Raw genomic sequence first — 21,947 nt, forward strand, 5'->3', positions numbered from 1 at the left:
GAAAAATTATGTGAATGTACAGTTCTCTCAGGTTAGGCCAATTCTTACCTGCATCTTCTGTCATGCCAATGTCCCTTCCTTTTAATCTAAAATATTCTAAATGGGAACAAGAGCTGCAAGTTAGCCAAAGTTCACTCGATCATCAGTAAGAACTAGCATATTAAAGTGTATGTCCAGCCAAAAAAACATTTTTTTTTTTTTTAGATAGGGCCTGAAAGTCCTAGAAGCCCTGTCCGGCATTTCTCCTATCTGCAGCTCTTATTATAGAGCTTTCCCCTCACTTCCTGTTTGGCTAGCATTGTGTTCCCAGACAGGAAGTGAAAGGAAGTCTCCAACAGCAATAAGTTTAACTAAAACAAAAACAAAAACACTTTTTTGGAGTAGAGGAAGATCAGAAGAACCTCAGCCAAATTTGTATTGTTGTCTGTGTCCTTGTTGCAGATTCTAACTCCTTTTCTGCCTAGAAAAACCATTGTCAGCAGGACAGAAAGTCAGGCTAAATCAATCTCAGAGCTCCAGATAGCTGCAATAGCCAGACAGGTGGTCCAATCCTTTCCCATTCTATCTAAAGCAAAAAACAATTGCCTTGATATACACTTTATCACAGTATTTTAAATAGTAATCAGGAATAATGTGAGTCTACAGATTCAATATCTCACAAAAGTGTCTTGCAAAACGCTCTCAAACCAAGTTACTCTCAAACCAAGGTTTTGCTGTATTATAAAACTCAATTCAGTGTATACATTCTCATTGGTTTGATTCAGTTAAGAAAATTAAATGTAGAATTATTTTTTATATTCACATTAGGTTTTGGCATTTTAGGGTATAATTTTGAAAATTGTTTAATCTGGAATCTCTACGTAATAGAAAAATCTAATTTTGTTAAAATGTATATACAACCTTATTTTTGTTACATGTCTCAAACACACCGGGGAAAACATATAGTAAATGAATTTTGCGCCATCTCATTAACACTGCTAGATCATGTATCGTACTGTAGTGGAGAGATACGAGCCCCCCCACAATTCTTACATAGGTCACACGAATTGAAGAGGTAATAGGATGGAGGATTTGTTATTATCAGCTCAAAATCGAAAGGAGACATATTTAGAAACCTGGGGCCAATGGAATACATTAAAATTCTCGGAGGAAAGGAGTTCCCTCTTTGCTCCTGAGAGTACTTGAAAAAGAGAGGAGGTGCCCTCACTTCCCTGGATGATGGTATAGTAAACTCACCTTTACCTCGATGCATTTTTCCTTCAACTTTTTATCTTTTATCTCTTTTCTTTATGAATTCTTTCCCTCATGGGGCTTACTACTTTCTCCTTTTGCCTCTTCAGAAATGTAGAGGTTTTTCTTCTTAGTAAAGTATGTTGTCAGGGCATACAAGAGAAGCACGTCTAACGGAAGACAGAATGGGGACTATCCCAAATAACTAGTTATTATTTTGTTTTTTTGTGGATGTATTTAAGATAGGGGTAATGCTGTTAATTGGATTTTGAAAGGATTTGTTCAGGGCTGTCTTAATGAGAGGGCACACCTGGGCACTGCCCAGGGGCCCCAGCTGCATGGGGGGGGCCTGCACTTTCCCCAAAGCAGCTGGTCCTTGAGCCCACGCTGCTCGGGAATTGGGAGCCCCATGATGGCACTGAGAGTGATGATACACAGGGGAGGCAGACTGGCAGCGGTACGTTGTGCTGTGCAGAACCAGGGCCGGCGCAACCACCAGGCGGACCAAGCGGCCGCTTGGGGCGGGCAGGTCCGCAGCCTGGGATGGGGCGAAAAGATGACTTTTTTTTTTTTTATTGTCCGGAGTTGCCGGCGCCCGGTGTCCCGCTCCAGGGCTCGAGTCCTGCGGGAGCGGCGTCTGTAGAGGAGAAGGGAGGGAGAAAAAGTTTCACTGGCACCGCACTGCCCCGCCCCCTCCCCCGGCGAGCTGTTGCAGAAGAACAATAACATCATTAGTATGTGACAAACCCGAGTCTCTGCTGCCTGACTAGTAACTCCCCCCAGCAGGAGATCGTGGCCGTGCTTCCCTGCTGAAGGGAGCATGCTGGCTGCTTGTAATTTTTTTTTGTGATGGACGCTGATGAGCTGACCAGCCAATCTGCATGCACCTAGCCCTATCATGTGCATGCAGATTGGCTGGCCACGATCTCCTGCTGGGGTCGAGTAACTAGTCAGGCAGCAGAGGCTTGTCACATGCTAATGATGTTATTGTATAAATACCAGGAAGCAGCATGGATGGAGGGTAAGTCACAGAAATTGTGTGTGTTACTGTGCCCCCCCCCCCCTGCAGACTTTATTTAAACTCCTGTTTAAAGGGAAACCTGGCTGAGGTTGACAGGCTGGCATTGAGAAAATGGATGAGGATGACTCTGGGTGGATATGAGAGTTACATTGTGGAGATCCTCTGCACAATGTAACTCTCATCCCCACAGAGTCATCCTCATCCATCTTCACAATGCAACACAATCATCTTCATCCCCACCCAGCACCATCCATCCCTCTCTAACGCATCCCCTGCACGATCTATCCCTTTCCACAACACATCCCCACCCACACCCAGCACCATCCATCCCTCTCCACAACGCATCACCACCCACGCCAAGCACCATCCATCCCACTCCACAATGCATCCCCACCCACCCCTCTCCACAACGCATCCCCACCCACGCCTAGCACCATCCACCCTCTCCAAAACACATGGCTGTGGAGGAGGCGGGTACAGAGAGAGGTGGCTGTGGAGGAGGCGGGTACCATCCACCCCTCTCCACAACGCATCACCACCCACGCCAAGCACCATCCATCCCACTCCACAATGCATCCCCACCCACCCCTCTCCACAACGCATCCCCACCCACCCCTCTCCACAACGCATCCCCACCCACGCCTAGCACCATCCACCCTCTCCACAACACATGGCTGTGGAGGAGGCGGGTACAGAGAGAGGTGGCTGTGGAGGAGGGGGGTACAGAGAGGTGGCTGTGGAGGAGGGGGGGTACAGAGAGGTGGCTGTGGAGGAGGGGGGGTACAGAGAGGTGGCTGTAGAGGAGGGGGGTACAGAGAGGTGGCTGTAGAGGAGGGGGTACAGAGAGGTGGCGGTAGAGGAGGGGGCACAGAGAAGTAGCTTTACAGCCCTCTCTGTACCCCCCCTCCTCCACAACCACCTCTCTGTACCCCCCTCCTCCACAACCACCTCTCTGTACCCCCCTCCTTAAAATGACTAAGATTGTATTTTTTTTTTCTTTTTTAATAATTATGAGGTGGCACTGATGGACACTAATGGGCTGAACTGGTAGGCAGTGATGAGGTTGCACTGACAGGCTGAACTGGTGGACACTAATGAGGTGACACTGTTGGACACTGATAGGCTGCACTTTACCTCTCCACCCTAAACAATAACCTCCTCCCCAACCTAGATTTTCTGAGATAATGAAAAAAATAAAAAAATATCGGCTGCAAAAATCGGCCTAAAATATCGGCCTAAAATATCGGCCATCGGCCGCCCCAATTTTGAAATATCGGCATCGGTATCGGCCAGAGAAAAACCCATATCGGTCTACCTCTAGTCTGCACTGTAGGGGTGTCTGCATTGTAGGGGTGGGGGTCTGCACTGTAGGGGTGTCTGTACTGTGGGAGTCTGCACTATAGGGGTGTCGGTCTGTACTGTAGGGGTGTCTGTACTGTGGGGGTCTGCACTATAGGGGTGGGGGTCTGCACTGTAGGGGTGTCTGTACTGTGTCGGGTGGGGGTCTGCACTATAAGGGTGTCTGTACTGTGGGGGTCTGCACTATAGGGGTGTCTGTACTGTGGGGGTCTGCACTGTTGGGGGGTCTGAACTGTTGGGGGGTGTCTGTGTAATGGGGTCCAGAGGTGCAGGGTGCTATGTAATGTAAAGGGGTCCAGTGGTGTATGGTGCTGTGTAATGTAAAGGGGTCCAGTATGTTTTACATTTAGTAGTATGGTGTATATTATACTAAGAATTTCTGGTGTGGCGTGGTTACAAAAGCACAAATTAGTGTGTTTTTTTATATAAAAAAATTATTGAAAGAAATTTTTTTGCAAGGGAGGTGGGTGGCCATTGGGGGGGGGGGGCGCCAAAATGGAGCTTCGCTTGTGTAGGCAGAAATCCTTGCACCGGCCCTGTGCAGAACGATACCTATTATTTTACAGCCAGCGGGGATGGGCAGGGCCGGAGCACCAGTGATGCTCTGACCCCGCTCCATGGAGCTTGAATGCTCGGGACTCGAAGGCTGTGGGGTAGGAGCTGGAGTGGGAGCTGCTGAGTCGGGAGCACTGAGAGCCCACCTGCGGAAGTAGCATTGTGAATGATGTAATGGGGAGCCCAGCTGTCCAGCACTGTTTGCACCGAAAGGCTTGGAATGCCTCCCTCTAGGGCGGAAAGGAGCCATAGTGCTGGGGAGGCATCAATCTAGCAGATATCTTATATGCACAGGACAGCTTTGTTACTTTATGTTTGTAGTATTTTCCCCACTGTTACTTGCTGTACAGAATGATTGTTCATGTAGTTAATGCGGAGCTCCACCCAAAAGGGGAAGCTCCACTTGTCTGCCTCCTACATGCTTGATGTCTGTTTACCTGCACTGTCTCCATTGTACCCAGAGCATTACTTTGCCCAGGGGCCCATGATGCTATTAAGACGGCCCTGGATTTGTTGGAACTTATATGATTGATAAGTTAATGAAATTGTTTATTTCTCTGTATGTATGACAACTAAAATAAAGAAATAAAAAAAAATGTATATACAAAATGCAGTAAGGTGTTTTTCTTCTGAGAGATTTGACAATATAAAGATGTATGCAAATATATACAGAACAGAAGCAGTAAATATTTCAATGTTAACAGATCATGGACAGTACTCTATGGATGAAAAAAAATATGAAGGTACGATATACATCCTTACCACTATTATAGCACATTTCACCAATCTTTATGGCGTTCCGTAGTCTGTCATCAGTTCTTAGTTCAAGGACTTCAGGATTATAACATTTTAGAGCTATAATAATTGTTGCCTTGTTTACATCATCCCAGCATCGCACAGTATCCAACAAGCCCTCCATCTTTTCTTGGTATGTCGGTTGTTTAGTTATATCCTCATACTGTTCATCCGTCAGTAACTTTAGGTAGTGCAGATAGTACAGAATCGGATCTACTCGAACATTCTCGTACTCAATCAAATCTGATCGGTGTAGGTCCAAAAAGTGTCCATTTTCTGTGTGGGTCACAGAACAAATAAAATACATACAATGGAAGAGAGAGAGGTTCAAATGAGAGGTAGAAAGATAAAAAGAGCTCCTGAGAGAACAGGTGGGATTAAAAGCAAGAGAGATAGCGTGAGAAAGAAAGAATGAGTGAGAGAGAGCAGGAGAATGCATAAGTAAAAGAGCGAGAGAGCAAAGAGAGAGCAAGAGAGTCAAGCCCTGTACACACGGCCGAGTTTTCCGATGGGATAAAGTCCACCAGGTATCCAATGGGAAAACTGCGGGGAGAGCTTTGTCCGGGAATCCCGGCCGTTTGTACAGGGCTTATACTCCCTCTGCACTGCCTCGCAGTGTTTTCCATTGGCAAGTGTAGTAAATCTGGCGTAAAAAAAATGCTGGGAATCCCGGCGGGAAAACAGAGCGCAGGTTCTCTATTTTTTCCGCCAGGATTCCCTGCAGTTTTTCCCGGCGAGGGAGCATAAATACGCCCGGTTTTCACAGCAAAAAGCTCTCCCAGTAGTTTTCTTGCCGGGAAAACCGGTCGTGTGTACAAGGCTTGAGTGTAAGAGCACAAGTGGGAGAGAGACAGAGAAAAAGGTGAGAGAAAGAGATAAGAAAGAGTGCGCAAGATAAATAGAGAGAATGAGAAAGCACAAGAGACAGTGAGAGAAGGCAAGAAGTAGAGCATGTGTGAGAGATCAAAAGAGTTTAAGTAAGAGAGAGAGAAAGGAGTGAGCGGGTGAAAAGGCGCAACTGAAAGAGAGCACAGGTATGAGAGCAAGAGAGAAAACAGATAGCAAGATAGAGAATCTAAGCAAGAGATAATGAGAAAGAGAGAGTAAGAGAGAGAGAGCAAAAGAGAATAAGACAAAGCAAGAAGGAGAGTAAGTGTGAGACAGCAAGAGAGCAAGAGTGAGAGAAAGGGGAGAGCAAATGAGAGAGAATTTAGAGTGCATGCAAGAGGGAGAGAGAGCATAAAAGAGAGAAATCAAGAGAGAAAGTGAGATGGAATAACAGCAAGAAATTGCCAGAGAGGGCAAGAGTGAGAGCAAGGGAGAAGAAGAGAGTGAATGTGAGAGAGCCCAAGAGCAAGAGGTAGCAAAAGAGCTTGCATGAGAGGGAGTGAAGAGAGGCCAAGAGTGTGAGTGTGAGAAAGCGCAAGAAAGGGAGAATGTGAGCAAGAAATAGAAAGATAGTGAGGGAAAAAGCGCGCAAGCGAGATAGACAACAAGAAAGGGCAAGAGAGAATAAGAGAGAAAGATGAGGGAGAGAGCAAGAGAGAGTGTGGAAGAAAGTGACTGAGAGAAGGCAAGAAAAAGAACAAGACAGCGAGTATGAAAGACAGAAAGGAAAGCGCAATGGAGAAAAGGAGAGAGCGAGAGAGAGAGAGAGAGAGAGAGAAGGAGGAAGTGAGAGAGAGAGAAAGAGAGCAAGAGAGCGAAAGGAGATAGGGAGCAGGAGAAAGAGAGAGAGAGCAATAGAGAGTTAAAGGGAATATAGAGCAGGAAAGAGAGAGAGAGCGAGCAATAGAAGGTTGGAAGGAAGGAAGATTGGAGAAGAGAGCAAGAAAGCATTTAAAGAAAAAGATTAGGAAGGAGTGGAGGGAGATGTAGAATGAGAGTAGATAGTTGAACAAGAGAGAGGAAGAGAAAAAACAGGATAGAACAAGGGAGAATGAGAGTGAGAAATAGGGTGACAGACAGAGAGAGAGAGAGCGCAAGGGAAAGAGAGATACACAAATATGTTAGAGCAGGGGTTTTTAACCTGTGGTCCACGGCCCCCTAAGTGACTCATGGATGGATTTCAGGACTTTAAGGGTTAGATAAAAAATAACATGTACATTCACTACACAGCCCAACCAACCCTACCCCGTCCCATCAATGGTTTCCTATTGAAAGAAATGAAAGAACACGCACCATGCCACTGCTTATCATGATGACCAATAAACGCCTCTTGACTTGCTGTTGGCCAATACCATTTAAATTTTAGATTTTCACCTTGGGGGGTCCATAGCTTTTATCAGATTCTTAGAGGGGTCCATATCTCAAAAAAGATTAAGAACCACTGTGTTAGAGCAGGTCACAGATTGAGAGAGACACAAGGAATTGTGGATTTATAAATCCAAAACCTGGACTTATCCCTATCTCTCTGTATATTATGACTTAACTCAATGTTTGGAGTTTATCCCTCTCCCCATCCAACTGAAACTCCTCATTTGCTTTGGAATTGGTAAAATGTATGTGCTACTTGTAATTAATCTTATTTGATTTTGAACTGAGAGAAATAGGTGAGAGAGAGAGATAGATAGAGCTAAATAGGGAGAGAGAGAACACAAAAGAGAGAGAGAAATAAAGAAAGAGAACGAGCGCAAGAGCAAGAAAGAGCAAGAGAGAGGAGCAAGAGAGCGAGAGAGCGCGCAGGCAAGAGCGCAAGAGAAAGATATAGATAGAAAAATAGAACACGAAAGAGAAAAAAGGAAGAAAGAGCAAGAGAGAGAAAAAGAGAGAGAGAGAGAGAGAGAGAGAGAGAGAGAGAGAGAGAGAGAGAGAGAGAGAGAGAGAGAGAGAACACAAGAGAGAGAAAGAAAGAAAGAAATAAAGAAAGAAAGAAAGAAGAGAGAGAGAGCGCAAGAGAGAGAGAGAGCAAGGGAAAGAGAACACAAGAGAGAGAAAGAGAGAGAGGAGCAAGAGAGAGAGAGAGAAAGAGAGAGAGAACACAAGAGAGAGAAAGAAAGAAAGAAAGATAGAAAGAAAGAAAGAAAGAAAGAAAGAAAGAAAGAAAGAAAGAAGCAAGAGAGAGAGAGAGAGAGCAAGGGAAAGAGAACACAAGAGAGAGAAAGAGAGAGAGGAGCAAGAGAGAGAGAGAGAGAGAGAGAGAAAGAAAGAGAGAGAGCAAGAAAGAAAGAAAGAAAGAAAGAAAGAGAGATAGAGGGAGAGAAAAGAAAAGAGAGAGAGAGGAAGAAAAAGAGAGGGAGAGGGAAAGAAAGAAAGAAAGAAAGAAAGAAAGAAAGAAAGAAAGAAAGAAAGAAAGAAAGAAAGAAAGAGATTGAGCGAGAAAGAGAGAAAGAATAGAAGGGGAGAGGAGGTAGAAAAAAGAGAGATTTACATGGGTAAAAAGTAAATCAAAGGGGAGGACAGATAACATAGATAGGGTAACAAAATAAATGTGCATTTAACATGGTGAGGGGGTTATATATAAAATAGTTGGGTGTTTATATTGGGTATGAAGGGAACCTTTACCATGATGGATCTCAGAGTGAAGTCTGTGCTGATTGACCAGCAGCCTACTTGTAGTATCCTCATCTAATCATGTATTAGTAAGGGACAAGCCAATAGGAAGGGGTAAAATCTTGTATTCATGTGGGTACAATGTAGTCTTAACATACATCTGTATGACCGTGTTCATTCACAAGGCACTCAATGCTTTTACCTATAAGCATTCCATTGCTTTAACACATGGTCTATAGCTGTGTTATCATGCTAATCACACGCCTGCTCCTAGCATGCACCCAAGCTTAATATTTGGTTTTTGGTTTTTAAGGGACCTCATCATTATATATATATATATATATATTTTTTTTTTATAGTGTATTGCTTTTTTTTTCATAAAAGTTTTAATTAATTGAAAGGTACACATTTACAAAAAAGGATTACCACCAAAAACACTTTCCACGATGATTATTTTTTTTAAGCATTAATTTGTAATTTCTTTTTCTTTCTGTAGAATAATATTTTTATGGTCTTTACTAAAATGTATCGCAATGGATGATACAACAAGCTTGACCATTTCCTAATAATACAGCGCACCACAGTGCATGGTATGCATGAGGTAGTATGCTGCATTGTGTCATGTGGTCCACTCTACTGTGTAGTGTGTTGAGGTGCATTTCACAATGAATGGCAACATGCAACATATAGAGCAGTTGTGTTGGATTGGGTCCTTCCCTAGCATTGCTGGTTTACAAGGTATCCAGGGAAGGTTAATGTGCTAGTTTAAAAAAATAATTGGGGATAATTAAAGTGTATGTAAAGGCAAACCTTTTTTATTTTACATTTGTAGCGCCCCCTTACTTTCAGTATGGGCACTCTGCTAAAGTCAATGGGAATGGGAGAGTTACTTTGCTCCCATTCACAATTTATTCAAATTGGGACCTCTGTCATTCCAGAAATGTCCACTGGGTCAGTTGGTACTCCAGGGATGTGATATCATCCCTGGCCAGCAGTTGGCACCAGAGGGGTTCTGGCAGAGCAACTTTCCCCAGCAGCCAATTAGAGGAGTTTTTCCCTCGCGGGCATGCTGGGGAGGGATATATCTGTGACAGGTGTCATGTGCTAAAAAGTCTTTGCGGGGTCCCAGTTCCAGGTGCGGCATCCACCTTCAGGGTGCGCGCATCCATGGACCCCGCCGGCGTGGCCCACCTGGCCAAAATTTCCGGCTACACAGAACTTCATCCGGAGGTAAAAGGGGACTCCAGTGACTTACTGGATTCCCAATCCTATTGAGAAGATCCCAGGCTGGATGCCGTTCGATTGGGAGGTCGGCTTGAGGGGAACCCGGAGGCAGGTTGTCCAACAGGGCTTGAACGAACAAATCAGGGATCTGGTGACCGGAACGCTGACAGGTACGCTTTGCTGTCATCCGGTGACCTATGCAGAAATCCAAAGTCACACTCCGGCTGCCAGGCTTGTGATAGGGGTCTGTCCGGGGGCACATTACCCACTCCAGCTAGAGTGGCGCCGAATCGCAAATTGGTACTACTAAAGAGCAGGACTGCTCTATTCATTTCCAGGCCTGATACCGCAAGGTTCCCTTCTCTCTTCATCAACCTTTCCTTTCCTAATTGATGTTGGCTGTGTTGGCCTGGAAATAAAGCATTGGAAAACCTTTATTCACTGTCTGGACCTTCGCTCACTACTTTGTCTCTACAGTTGCACCCCTAGGCCACATCAAGGTAACTTAATATGCCGATCCCAACAACAAATCAGCGGCTCCTGCGGGGGTAGCGCTACACATTATATGGGCAGCACAGTGGTGTTATGGTTAGCACTTTTGCCTAGCAGCAAAAGGGTCGCTGGTTTAAATCCCAACCAAGACAGTACCTGCATGGAGTTTGCATGTTCTCCCTGTGTGAGTATCCACTGGGTACATCGGTTTCCTTTCACACTCCAAGGACATGCTGGTAGGTTTATTGGATCCTGTCTAAATTGGCCGTAGTATGTGTAGTGTATATATGAATGTTAGGTACCTTAGGCCCTGTACACACGATCAGTCCAAACTGATGAAAACGGACTGAAGTTCAGTTTCATCAGTCCAAACCTACCGTGTGTACGCCCCATCGGACTGTTGTCCTTCAGTCCAAAGTTTTAGAACTTGCTTTAAAATCGGACTGATGGACGCCTGACCGATCGGTTTAAAACCGATGGTTAGTACGCAAAAGCATCGGTTCAAAACCCGCGCATGCTCAGAATCAAGTCGACGCATGCTTGGAAGCATTGAACTTCGTTTTTTTTTCAGCACGTCGTTGTGTTTTACGCAGGGCTGTGGAGTCGGTAGATAAATGTTGCGACTCCTCAGTTTTATGTACTTCCGACTCCGACTCCCCGACTCCGACTCCTCTGTATTAATATGCGAGTGTATTTTATACATTCCTTGAGGGAAAGAAACGCAACCTACCACAGGACTACTGGCTGGGAAGCCAACAGTCTACTGTATTGCACAGTTGAATCCAAGAAGCTGTTCCACCAAGTTCTTCTAAGCTCTTCTAGCAGAGAGGTAGTTGGGCTGCTGCTTTCTCCTTTGTGTGCTTATCTGCTGCTGAAGATCGGGCAGTGGGAGGATCCAGGAAGGGGCATTTATTCTAAAACATGATTTTCCTAGGAGAATCCCATAGTCATGTTTAAAGTTTAACCACTTGCTTACTGGGCACATATACCCCCCTCCTGCCCAGGTGAAATTTCAGCTTTCGGCACTGCATCGCTTTAACTAACAATTGCGCGGTCGTGCGACGTGGCTCCCAAACAAAATTGACGTCCTTTTTCCCCCACAAGTAGAGCTTTCTTTTGGTGGTATTTGATCGCCTGTGCGGTTTTTATTTTTTGCGCTATAAACAAAAAAGTGAGACAATTTTGAAAAAAATACAATATTTTTTACTTCTTGCTATAATAAATATCCCAATTAAAAAAAAAAAAAAACATTTTTTTCTCAGTTTAGGCCGATATGTATTCTTCTACATATTTTTGGTAAAAAAAAAAAAAAAAATCGCAATAAGCGACTGGTTTGCGCAAAAGTTATAGCGCTTACAAAATAGGGGACAGAATTTTTTTTTTTTAATTATTTTTTTTTACTAGAAATGGCGGCGATCTGCGATTTTTAATGGGACTGCGACGTTATGGCGGACACATCGGACACTTTTGACACATTTTTGGCGCCATTCACATTTATACTGCGATCAGTGCTATAAATATGCACTAATTACAGTATAAATGTGACTGGCATTGAAGGGGTTAACACTAGGGGGTGAGGAAGGGGTTAAATGTATCCCTGCTTAGTGTTCTAACTGTAGGTGGAGGGGGGGTGACCGATCTGTGTCTCTATGTACAAGAGACACAGATCCGTCTCCTCTCCAGAGACAGCACCGCTGTCTCTGTGTAAAACGGCAATGAGAGATGATCTCATATGTTTACATATGAGATCCTCTCTCATTGGCCGCACAGATCGCCTCGCGAACGGCCACTCTGATTGGCCGTTCGCGGCGATCTGTAATTGGCTGTGTCCGAGGGACACGGCCAACACAGATTTTCCCCGCAGCGCGCTCTGCAGCGCGCGCGGGGACCGCCCTAAGGGGCGGACGTCAATTGACGGCAGTTTGGAGATTGGGATCCGCACTGTAGCCGTCAATTGACGGCAGGCGGATCCCAAGTGGTTAAGCTAACAATCGGAGTTTACAAGTTTTTATAGCCTTAGCTGAATGACAGCAGTTTTTCCAATGGTTTACAGCTTCAGTCTTGAACTATTGGCCCTTCATTCCCTTCACTACAAGTGTCTCTAGTCCTGCAAAAAACATATTTACTTAATCCCTTATCAGTGAGAGGCTAGGTTACACATGGACGCTGCGTTCTCTGTAACAGCAGAACACAACACTATGGAAAGTATAAGTTTTGCAGCTCCTAATTGTGCGTTGCGTGCCATATAGTGAAGCACATGAAAAGCATGCTTCTTCACGGTCACTTAACGTGTTCGTTTTGCGGTTATGTGAGGCACTGCATGCATTGGTCTTTATTCTTACAGTAGAGAAGTCATTAATTATAACTTTTTGTGAATTGGGACATTTAAACTTGCTTTTTTTTTTTTATTCCAATCTAAATTTAGTAGGAGTCGGAGTCGGTGCATTGTTTGCCGACTCCGACTCCAGGTACCCAAAATTTCCCCCGACTCCTCGACTCCGACTCCACAGCCCTGGTTTTATGTCACCGCGTTGGACTCGATCGGTTTTTTAACTGATGGTGTGTACGCCCATCAGACCATCAGTCCGCTTCATCGGTGAACCGATGAAACTGAACTTCAGTCCGTTTTCATCAGTTTGGACTGATCGTGTGTACAGGGCCTTAGATTGTAAGCTCCTTAAAGGGTTTGTAAAGGAAATATATTTTGTTTATCTTAATAGCTTCCTTTACCTTAATGCAGTGCTGCTTTCATGTCCTCATTGTTCGTTTTTGCTCTCAAGTTGCTGTAATTCTTCTCTGTTTTCCACACTTCCTGGTTGTCTGTTTCCTGATAACCACAGTACTGGGAGCTTTCTCTCTGTGGTCGCTAATCAAGGAGGTGTGATTACTGTGTGTCTAAAACCCCTCAGCACCAATCAGTTTCGTTTTCCAAACCATCACTGCCCTGTATTGGCTCTGTACATCACAGAAGCAGGAAACATGCAAAAACGAAACTAGAAACTGCAGGCACATTATATGATTGATTTTTATCTATTTTTAATCGTTTTTAAAAGGAATCAGTTAACTATTATGTCTCTATACCCTGTAAACAGTCATTTCAGCATAATTTTTTTTTTTTACAACTCCTTTAACCTCCCTGGCGGTATGATTCTGTCTGGAATAACGTACCAAAAGCGGTACAATTATTTTGCAAGGAAATTTGGCGTTTTATACTGTAGGTCTGTAATTTTTAGAAATAACTCACTTAAATCTGAGTCTTGTAGGCATCCCGGGTATGATTTTTTTTTAAAACAAAATTATAAATTATAATATAATAAATAATTATAAATAATTATAACAAATAATAATATAATTATAATAAAAATTATTCAATAATGTAATCAACTCAAAATCACTGAATTTTGCTCAGTTGCAGAATTGTCGCTGTCATTATTTTTTTTTTTTTATGACGAATTTCCCCACAAATCGCTATCGCACATTTCTGCAAGTGATTGTAATTTATTATCGCTGTTTTCTAGCTGATCTAAAACCATTTTTGACATAAAGGGACACTTTTGGACAATCTACAGTTTTTAGGCAGAAAGAAAAAATGTTATTATATAAAAGTACATGTAGGGCACTGGACAGACCACTAGGGACAAGGGGTGTGTGTAATTTTTACATACAGTACTGTAATCTATAAGATTACAGTATACTGTATGTAAAGTGTTTGTTTACTTTTTTGAATTTGGCGCCGTTCTCCGCTCCCGTGCGTCGTAACGTCGCAGGGAACGGAGATCGGCGGCACACGGGGAGACTGTGAATCGAGCGAGGAGGTCCCGCTCGCTCACACAGCGGGGTGGCATCGCTGGATCCAGGGACAAGGTAAGTAACTTGCCTGTGGATCCAGCGAAAGGTAAGCCGCGCCGCTGCACACTCTGCACGTCCAGCCCGAGCGTGACTGGGGGTTACCGATCCTAGCATAAAAAATCAACCCCGAGTCACGCTCGGGTTTACCGCCAGGGGGGTTAAGGGCAGGGACTGATGTCAATGTATATTTAAAGTTCTGTGTAAATCAACAACGCTATATACGTATCTGAAATAAACATTTTGTTTTGAATGTAGCATGGATGGGTTGGACCCTCTGTCAGGATTTTGTCTCCGATTCGTCCCAATTGGAGAAATTCAACCCTCTATTATGACATTTCTTTATTTCTGTTTATGCCAATAGTCCTAACAGTAAAGCCTCGTACACAGGATCGGATTTTCCGCAGACAAAGGGTAGGACTTTTTTCCGAAGGGTGGTGGCCTGGAATTTGTCTTGCATACAAACGGCAAAAAATTGTCGGCCAACAAACACGAACGTAGTGACGTACTACATAGTTTTTCAGCTCTTTGGCGCCACCCTTTGGACACCTTCTGCTAATGTTGTGTTTTGTGAGCATTGCTTCTGAGCATACGTGTTTGTACTTTGGAGTTTTGTCCGACAGACTTGAGCGTACAAGCGGTCGGATTTGCCGCCAACAGCCTGTCATCACACAATTCTGCTCGGAAAATACGATCGTGTGTACGAGGCTTTAGAGTTGAAGAGATAAAGGGAGACAAATGTTCTGGTAACAACTTTTGAAGAAGGGATATCATCTCACTACTTCCTTGGTAAGTCTCCAGAACAGGAGGTGAAGAAAAAATCTCCCCATTGAGATACAAACAGCAAACATAATCTTATCCCTCGCAATCCAACACAAAAAAAAAGGTTTTTCTTTTACATACATTTTAGCTGCACTCATCTCTATTGTTCTCTCTTTTACTTTGTTGCATACCATTGTGGATTTTTTTGCGATTGTTGCAGACAACTCTACTGTACCTTTCAATTCATCCAGTACTTTATTCCAAAGTTCCTTCTTATTGATGGCATCTAGGACAGCCTGGATCACAGTGATCCCATAGAACTCAGTGTAAAATTCCAGGATGAGGTCAATGACAGATTGTGGATCTGCACCTTCTAGTTGGGAGCTCGGGATCCGCTGATATTTTTTCTTCACATTCAACGTGCTTAACCTTGTTTTGAACTGAACAAAGCTCTCTTCGTCCAGCTTCTTGAGAACCATCAAATATAAATCTTTCAGTTGTAGCGTCATCTTTCCTTGTACAAAGTGTGACCCTCCACCGACTCAGAACTTCCCAGCAGGAGATGCAAAAAACACAGGGCGACTTATTTTTGATGGCAAGACTACATCACATCTGAAAATAAACAATATTTCAAATTTTAAATTTTTTTATCAAAGCTCAGAAGGTCACATAGAAAAAAAAAAGATAGGGGGGTCTCTTTAAATGATGAAGTGCAAAAAACGAAAGCGTTTTACATGATGGAAGGGAATTTTATAATCATTCTAAATTTTATTGGTAATAAACCTATGCTTTGACCACGCAGGGCTAAGCAAAAAGTTCACTTAAAGCAGGAGTAAACTATTAAGGGAAAAAAAGTCCTCCCGTAAGTATGCACTGTATACTAGCACATTATAGTAGACTTAAGAAAAAAGGGGTTTTAGAGCTGCGCCATAGCACCCAGACTTAGTATGACCAATAGTCCATATATATTGTGGTATATCCTCAGTGGGAACTGTGTTGGTGAAAGGAGAGTCTATATCCTTCTAATTATGGCATAAATCTGCTACACATGAAATGCTTCAGTCACCACCGTGATTCCACAGCACACTTCACAACACACTTCACTCTTCACCACCACTAAATTCAAGCAGCTTACCAGACAAACTGCAATAAACAGCATTCGGCTGTGACCCAGCCGCGGCCTTTGGGGAGAGATCCCACTCCCTGGATCCGAATTTGCACCTTTTGCTCCCGCAGACGTGACAGAACACCACCGCCCGGTCATACACAAAGATAATGGTTTGTTGTCATCCCATTGACAACGTCCAATAACGAAACGCATCTGGGAGGACGTGCGGTGACGTCATCGCGTTCAGGAAGAAGGGCTCCGCTTTGTGTTTGCCGGCCGGCAACAAACCATTTTAAAAAACGCTCAATTTTACTGTCAAAAATGTGAGTACATCTCTTATTTTTGGTTTTAATAAAATATCCATACGGAATTACACTATATCTTTGTGTATGACCGGGCGGTGGTGTTCTGTCACGTCTGCGGGAGCAAAAGGTGCAGATTCGGATCCAGGGAGTGGGATCTCTCCCCAAAGGCTGCGGCTGGGTCACAGCCGAATGCTGTTTATTGCAGTTTGTCAGGTAAGCTGCTTGAATTTAGTGGTGAAGAGTGAAGTGTGTTGTGAAGTGTGCTGTGGAATCACGGTGGTGACTGAAGCATTTCATGTGTAGCAGATTTATGCCATAATTAGAAGGATATAGACTCTCCTTTCTACAGGTCAGGCCTCTGGTACCTCCCCCTGGTTCTAGAAGCTTGGAGAAGTTTCTAGAAGCTAGTGGGCGGAGGCTGCCAAGCTGTGCAGGACAATACCCGGGCTGTCCAGGACAATACCCGGGCTGGCCAGGCCAATGCGGCTGCCCTTACAAACTGTCTGACAAGGATAGCAGTGGCCTTGGAGGGCAGGCCAGCAGACACCAGGGGAGGCTCCTCCTTCCCGTGCTCACACCCCCCCATGAAGATACTCCCTCCCCTGCTAACACCCCCCCCACGAAGATATTCCCTCCCCTACTAACACCCCCCCCATGAAGATCCTCCGGTTGGCCGTGCCCGTGTCCAGCCCAGACGGAGCAATCGCCGCCGCAATTAATTTGCAGGGGTACTTTTTATTTTTTATTTTTATGTTTTTTTTTTTTAATGATTTTGTTTAATATACTGTACTTATGATTTGGTTTATGTGTGTGAATGATGTGTGAATGTGGGGGGGTGGCATTCCTGATTAAATAAGGGTGTCACCCTCAGTTTTGGTGGAGAAGGGATCCCCAGGACCAGGGAGAAGTGATCCCAGGTCCCTGAATGGTGTATGAATGCACAGTAACAGAATTGGAGCCGTGGCGTGGCGTTACTGCTCCCAAGTACCAATGGGGGGGGGGTACTTGGATCTAATACAATTAGATGTGCATGTGATATGTCTGTGCTAGGGACCACAGTGGGTGTGCATGCGTGCATTCTCATTGTGACATAATTAATGTGTGTGTTTACTGTGCAAAGATGCATTCTGCGAGGCGTCTCCTGACTGCTGTTCCCTCAGAAGAGGGGGTACCCTCGGTCACTGAAGTCACTAGTCTAGCTATGCGCATGGATGCCCCTGGCATGTTGGCATACAGATTGTAGTCCAGCAAGTGTGTGTGCTCAGCTCATCCTTAATGGTGTTGCTTTAGCTGACCTTTACACGGCATGTGTAAAATTAGGGCACCTTTTATAAAGTGTAAATTTACACATTGAAACTAACAGAAGCGCACAGGGCGTAATCTACGGCGCACACACTTAATTTTGTGGATCGCCCTATCTCCCTCATTTGCATCTTTGCCTATCAAAACAGCGGCGTGTCTAGCGTAATTTGCGCACGGAAAAGCGCCGGTGTAATTATTTTAGGTAGGACGGAAAAACATGTTTTTAAGGCGTATCTCGTTTTGAGGATCAGGCGCAAAGATACGGCCGTGTAAATTTCAATTACGCCGCGTATCTCGAGTTAAGTCGGCGCATCTGCTTTGTGGATCTGGCCCATAATCCCCAAATTACCTTTTTGGAAAGAAGACAGTCCAAGGTATTTAGTAAGAGGCACAGCGAGTTTTATAAAAGTAACATTTTTTTTTGTCTCAGTTTTTCGGAAAATGAAGTGCAGTACAGTGCATCACAATCACTGGTGTGGTGGTGATCAGAGATACTGACTAGTTACAGTATGTAAAAGAAATACATTTTTTTTTTATTCAATTATCTTAAACGTTTTTCTTTTTTTACTATTTTTTTTGACACTGTACTACTCGAGGGTGGGGGCTTGAGGCGATAAGGGAGTTTTTTTTTTGTTTGTTTTTTACACTGTTATTGCTTATAACAGTAAAGATCACTGTTATAAGCAATAGTTTTGGCTGTCTATTCATAATAGCTTAGTTACTCTTGACATGCTGTGATTGGCTTCAGCTAATCACATGGTACAAGTAACCAGGTACTGTGTGATACTGTAGCTGTGGGCCAATCACAACAGTAATCAAGCTGTCATGACGAATGGAAAGCCAACCATGACAGTCTGCTTACATAAATATCATGTGATTGGTATGACTGGTCATGAGCAGCCGGGTATCGAGCTCTGTGATTCGTTGTGCACACCAGACCCAGTGGTTATGGAATAATGCTGCTGCGTACCTCAGGGATGATGGATGTCCTGGACGATATACCAGTATGTCGCCTGGCCTGGCTGTGCCGCCCACCCACAGTAAATGTACTGGGGGCAAGTGATTAAGGATTTCCTTCTGAAACTTACATTTCTATACCCCATATAATCTTGGTAAACTCTATGGGGCCGATTTATTAAAGGCAACTAGATTGTGCACTTTGAAAAGTGCAGTTGCTCCTGAGCTTAGTAAATGAGGTAGCGCTTCACTTTGCAAAAAATACCCAATCACGTGCAAGGAAAATAACAAAAAAAGCATTTTTGCTTGCTCATGATTGGATGATGAAAGTTAACAGCGCTTCCCCTCATTTACTAAGCCCTTGCAGAGTGCAACTGCACTTTGCAAAGTGCACAGTCTATTTGCCTTTGGTAAGTCAACCCCTCAGGAAGCAGGAAAACGGCTGAAATGTGTCTTGCATACATACGGTCACACTAATCTTGGACGGAATTCCGACCGTAAGCCTAGGTTCACACTGCTGCGAATTCAAAATCGCGGTAAAATGCGCGATTTTACCGCGATTTCGGCCGCAATTTAATGTAAATCGCGGCCCGAAATCGCAAAAAGTAGTACAGGAACTACTTTTTGAAATCGCAGATGCAGCGTCGCACTGATTAGGACAGTGCCATTGCCGACAATTGCCGCCGATTTGAGATGCGATTTGACATGTCAAATCGCATCTCAAATCGTTCCAAATCGTACCCAGTGTGAACCAGGGCTCAAGAACGCTGTGACGTACAAGACGTACGACGAGACGAGATTAATGAAGTTCAATAGGCAGTTCGGCTCTTCTGCTTTATTCTGAGCATGCGTGGTTTTTTTTCGTGTCGTAATTGCATACAGACGACTGCGATTCCCGTTAGTAATTTTCCCTGTCACGAAAATTGAGATCCTGCTCTCATTCTTTTCTTGGCCGGAATTCTCACAGGAAAAAGTGCGATGGAGCATGCACACGGTCAGGTTTCGAGACAAAAAGCGATCGTGTGTACGAGGCAAAAGGCTTTTCTTAAAAAATAAACTAGATGTGCAATAAATAAATTAGAACTTCGCTGTGTGTTTATCTAGATCTGCTGAGCTTTTTTTTTTTGGGGGGGGGGGGGGGGTTATTTACTAAAGAAACAGAAGTGAATGGGATCAAGCTGTGCTGCTTGGAATTATCCATTCACATGTAGGAAAATTCTATTTGAATTTTCCTTGTGCATAATTGGTTATTGTGACGCATTTTTTTCTTTCGTGTCACCTCATGCACTAAGCTAAGTGAAAATTCTCATTGCAAAGTGAACATGTTCTTCTCTTTTAGTAAATCGACCCCAATGTCACACGGCAGGCGGTGGAGGTAATAGGATCCTCTCTGTATACAGAGCCCCCTGCACCGTACTCATTATATAGCTTTACAAACAGAACAGTAGAAGAGCGGCCATCATGATCGTACCTCTGTGTGTGTTCCAGCCCATCCTCCATGCTTCTGCGGAAGAAACTGGAGTGAAGTTCAAAAGGAGGAGAAAACATAATTACGTGACGGTCACATGACTGGGATGACATCACTGAAACGAAACTGAAAGAAGAGTTCAGCCTCTGACAAGCAGCTTAGGCCCCATGCACACGAGACGCTGGTAAACTCGTGTTCAGAGGCATTTGGGCATTTTTTTCAACTGCCCCTGAACACATTTAATGCTATCCTATGTGTCCATGCACACATTCACGATTTTTGGCGTTTTAAAGCAGTTGGGTTTAGGCTCGTTTTTTCAGAAGCAAAATTTTGGGTTCAGACGCAAAAGTTTTTGCGTTTCAGATGCAAAACGCGGCAAAACACCTTTAAAAACGCCTATAAACGAAATCGCGGCAAAATGCGTTTTGCCGCGATTTCGTTTATAGGCGTTTTTAAAGGTGACCTATTTTTTTACATTAGAAATCTAAAAAATGATGGCAAATGATGAAAAACCATTAAAAAAACATAAACAACTGTAATTGCTTGCATTGTATTGTGGACAATCCACAACGTGTGGCAGGTGACGTGGCCAGTGGACAATCCACAAATTGTGGCAGGTGACATGGCCAGGTGATGTGGCAAGTGGACAATCCACAACTTGTGGCCAGGTGATGTGGCAGGTGATGTGGCCAGGTGACGTGGCAGGTGATGTGGCCAGGTGACGTGGCAGGTGATGTGGCCAGGTGACGTGGCCAGTGGACAATCCACAACTAGTGGCAGGTGACATGGCCAGGTGACGTGGCAGGTGACGTGGCCAGTGGACAATCCACAACTTGTGGCAGGTGAGGTGGCCAGGTAACGTGGCCAGGTGACATGGCCTGGTGACGTGGCAAGTGGACAATCCACAACTTGTGGCAGGTGATGTGGCCAGGTAACGTGGCCAGGTGACATGGCCTGGTGACGTGGCAAGTGGACAATCCACAACTTGTAGCAGGTGACGTGGCAATTAACGTGGCCAGGTGATGTGGCAAGTGAACCATCCACAACTTGTGGCAGGTGATGTGGCCAGGTGACGTGGCCAGTGGACAATCCACAACTTGTGGCAGGTGAAGTGGCCAGTTGACGTGGCCAGGTGACATGGCAAGTGGACAATCCACAACTTGTGGCAGGTGACGTGGTCAGGTGAGGTGGCAAGTGGACAATCCACAACTTGTGGCAGGTGACGTGGCCAGGTGACGTGGCAGGTGACGTGGCCAGGTGACATGACCAGATGACATGGCAAGTGGACAATCCACAACTTGTGGCAGGTAAAATAGCCAGTTGACGTGGCAGGTGACGTGGCCAGTGGACAATACACAACTTGTGGCAGGTGAGGTGGCCAGGTGATGTGGCAGGTGACGTGGCCAGGTAAAATGGCAAGTGTAAAATCCACAACTTGTGGCAGGTGACGTGGCCAGGTGACATGGCAGCTGACATGGCCAGGTCATGTGGCAGGTGACGTGGCCAGGTGACGTGGCATGTGAAGTGGCCAGGTGACGTGGCCAGGTGACATGGCAAGTGGACAATACACAACTTGTGGCAGGTGACATGGCCAGGTGACGTGGCAGGTGACGTGGCCAGTGGACAATCCACAACTTGTGGCAGGTGAGGTGGCCAGGTAACGTGGCCAGGTGACATGGCCTGGTGACGTGGCAAGTGGACAATCCACAACTTGTGGCAGGTGACGTGGCAAGTAACGTGGCCAGGTGATGTGGCAAGTGAACAATCCACAACTTGTGGCAGGTGATGTGGCCAGGTGACGTGGCCAGTGGACAATCCACAACTTGTGGCAGGTGAAGTGGCCAGTTGATGTGGCCAGGTGACGTGGCCAGGTGACATGGCAAGTGGACAATACACAACTTGTGGCAGGTGACATGGCCAGGTGACGTGGCAGGTGACGTGGCCAGTGGACAATCCACAACTTGTGGCAGGTGAGGTGGCCAGGTAACGTGGCCAGGTGACATGGCCTGGTGACGTGGCAAGTGGACAATC

The 21,947-nt window shown here is 44.8% G+C and overlaps 1 protein-coding gene across 3 annotated transcripts in view; it reads right to left on the minus strand.

Moving 5' to 3' along the window:
• The window catches only part of LOC120913169, a 77,595-nt gene extending 57,620 nt beyond the window's left edge, over positions 1-19,975 (minus strand). For all 3 annotated transcript variants that reach the window (XM_040322910.1, XM_040322913.1, XM_040322912.1), the window contains exons 1-4: positions 19,920-19,975; positions 15,012-15,388; positions 4,928-5,236; positions 49-96 (exon numbers count right to left, since the gene is read on the minus strand). In XM_040322910.1, coding sequence (XP_040178844.1) covers positions 49-96; positions 4,928-5,236; positions 15,012-15,285 — 631 coding nt within the window. In that variant the 5' untranslated portion in view covers positions 15,286-15,388; positions 19,920-19,975. The remainder of the gene's footprint in view (positions 1-48; positions 97-4,927; positions 5,237-15,011; positions 15,389-19,919) is intronic.
• Between the last annotated feature and the right edge of the window lie 1,972 nt (positions 19,976-21,947).

This window comes from Rana temporaria, chromosome 9, assembly GCF_905171775.1.
Source record: "Rana temporaria chromosome 9, aRanTem1.1, whole genome shotgun sequence".
NCBI classification, from domain to species: Eukaryota; Metazoa; Chordata; class Amphibia; order Anura; family Ranidae; genus Rana; species Rana temporaria.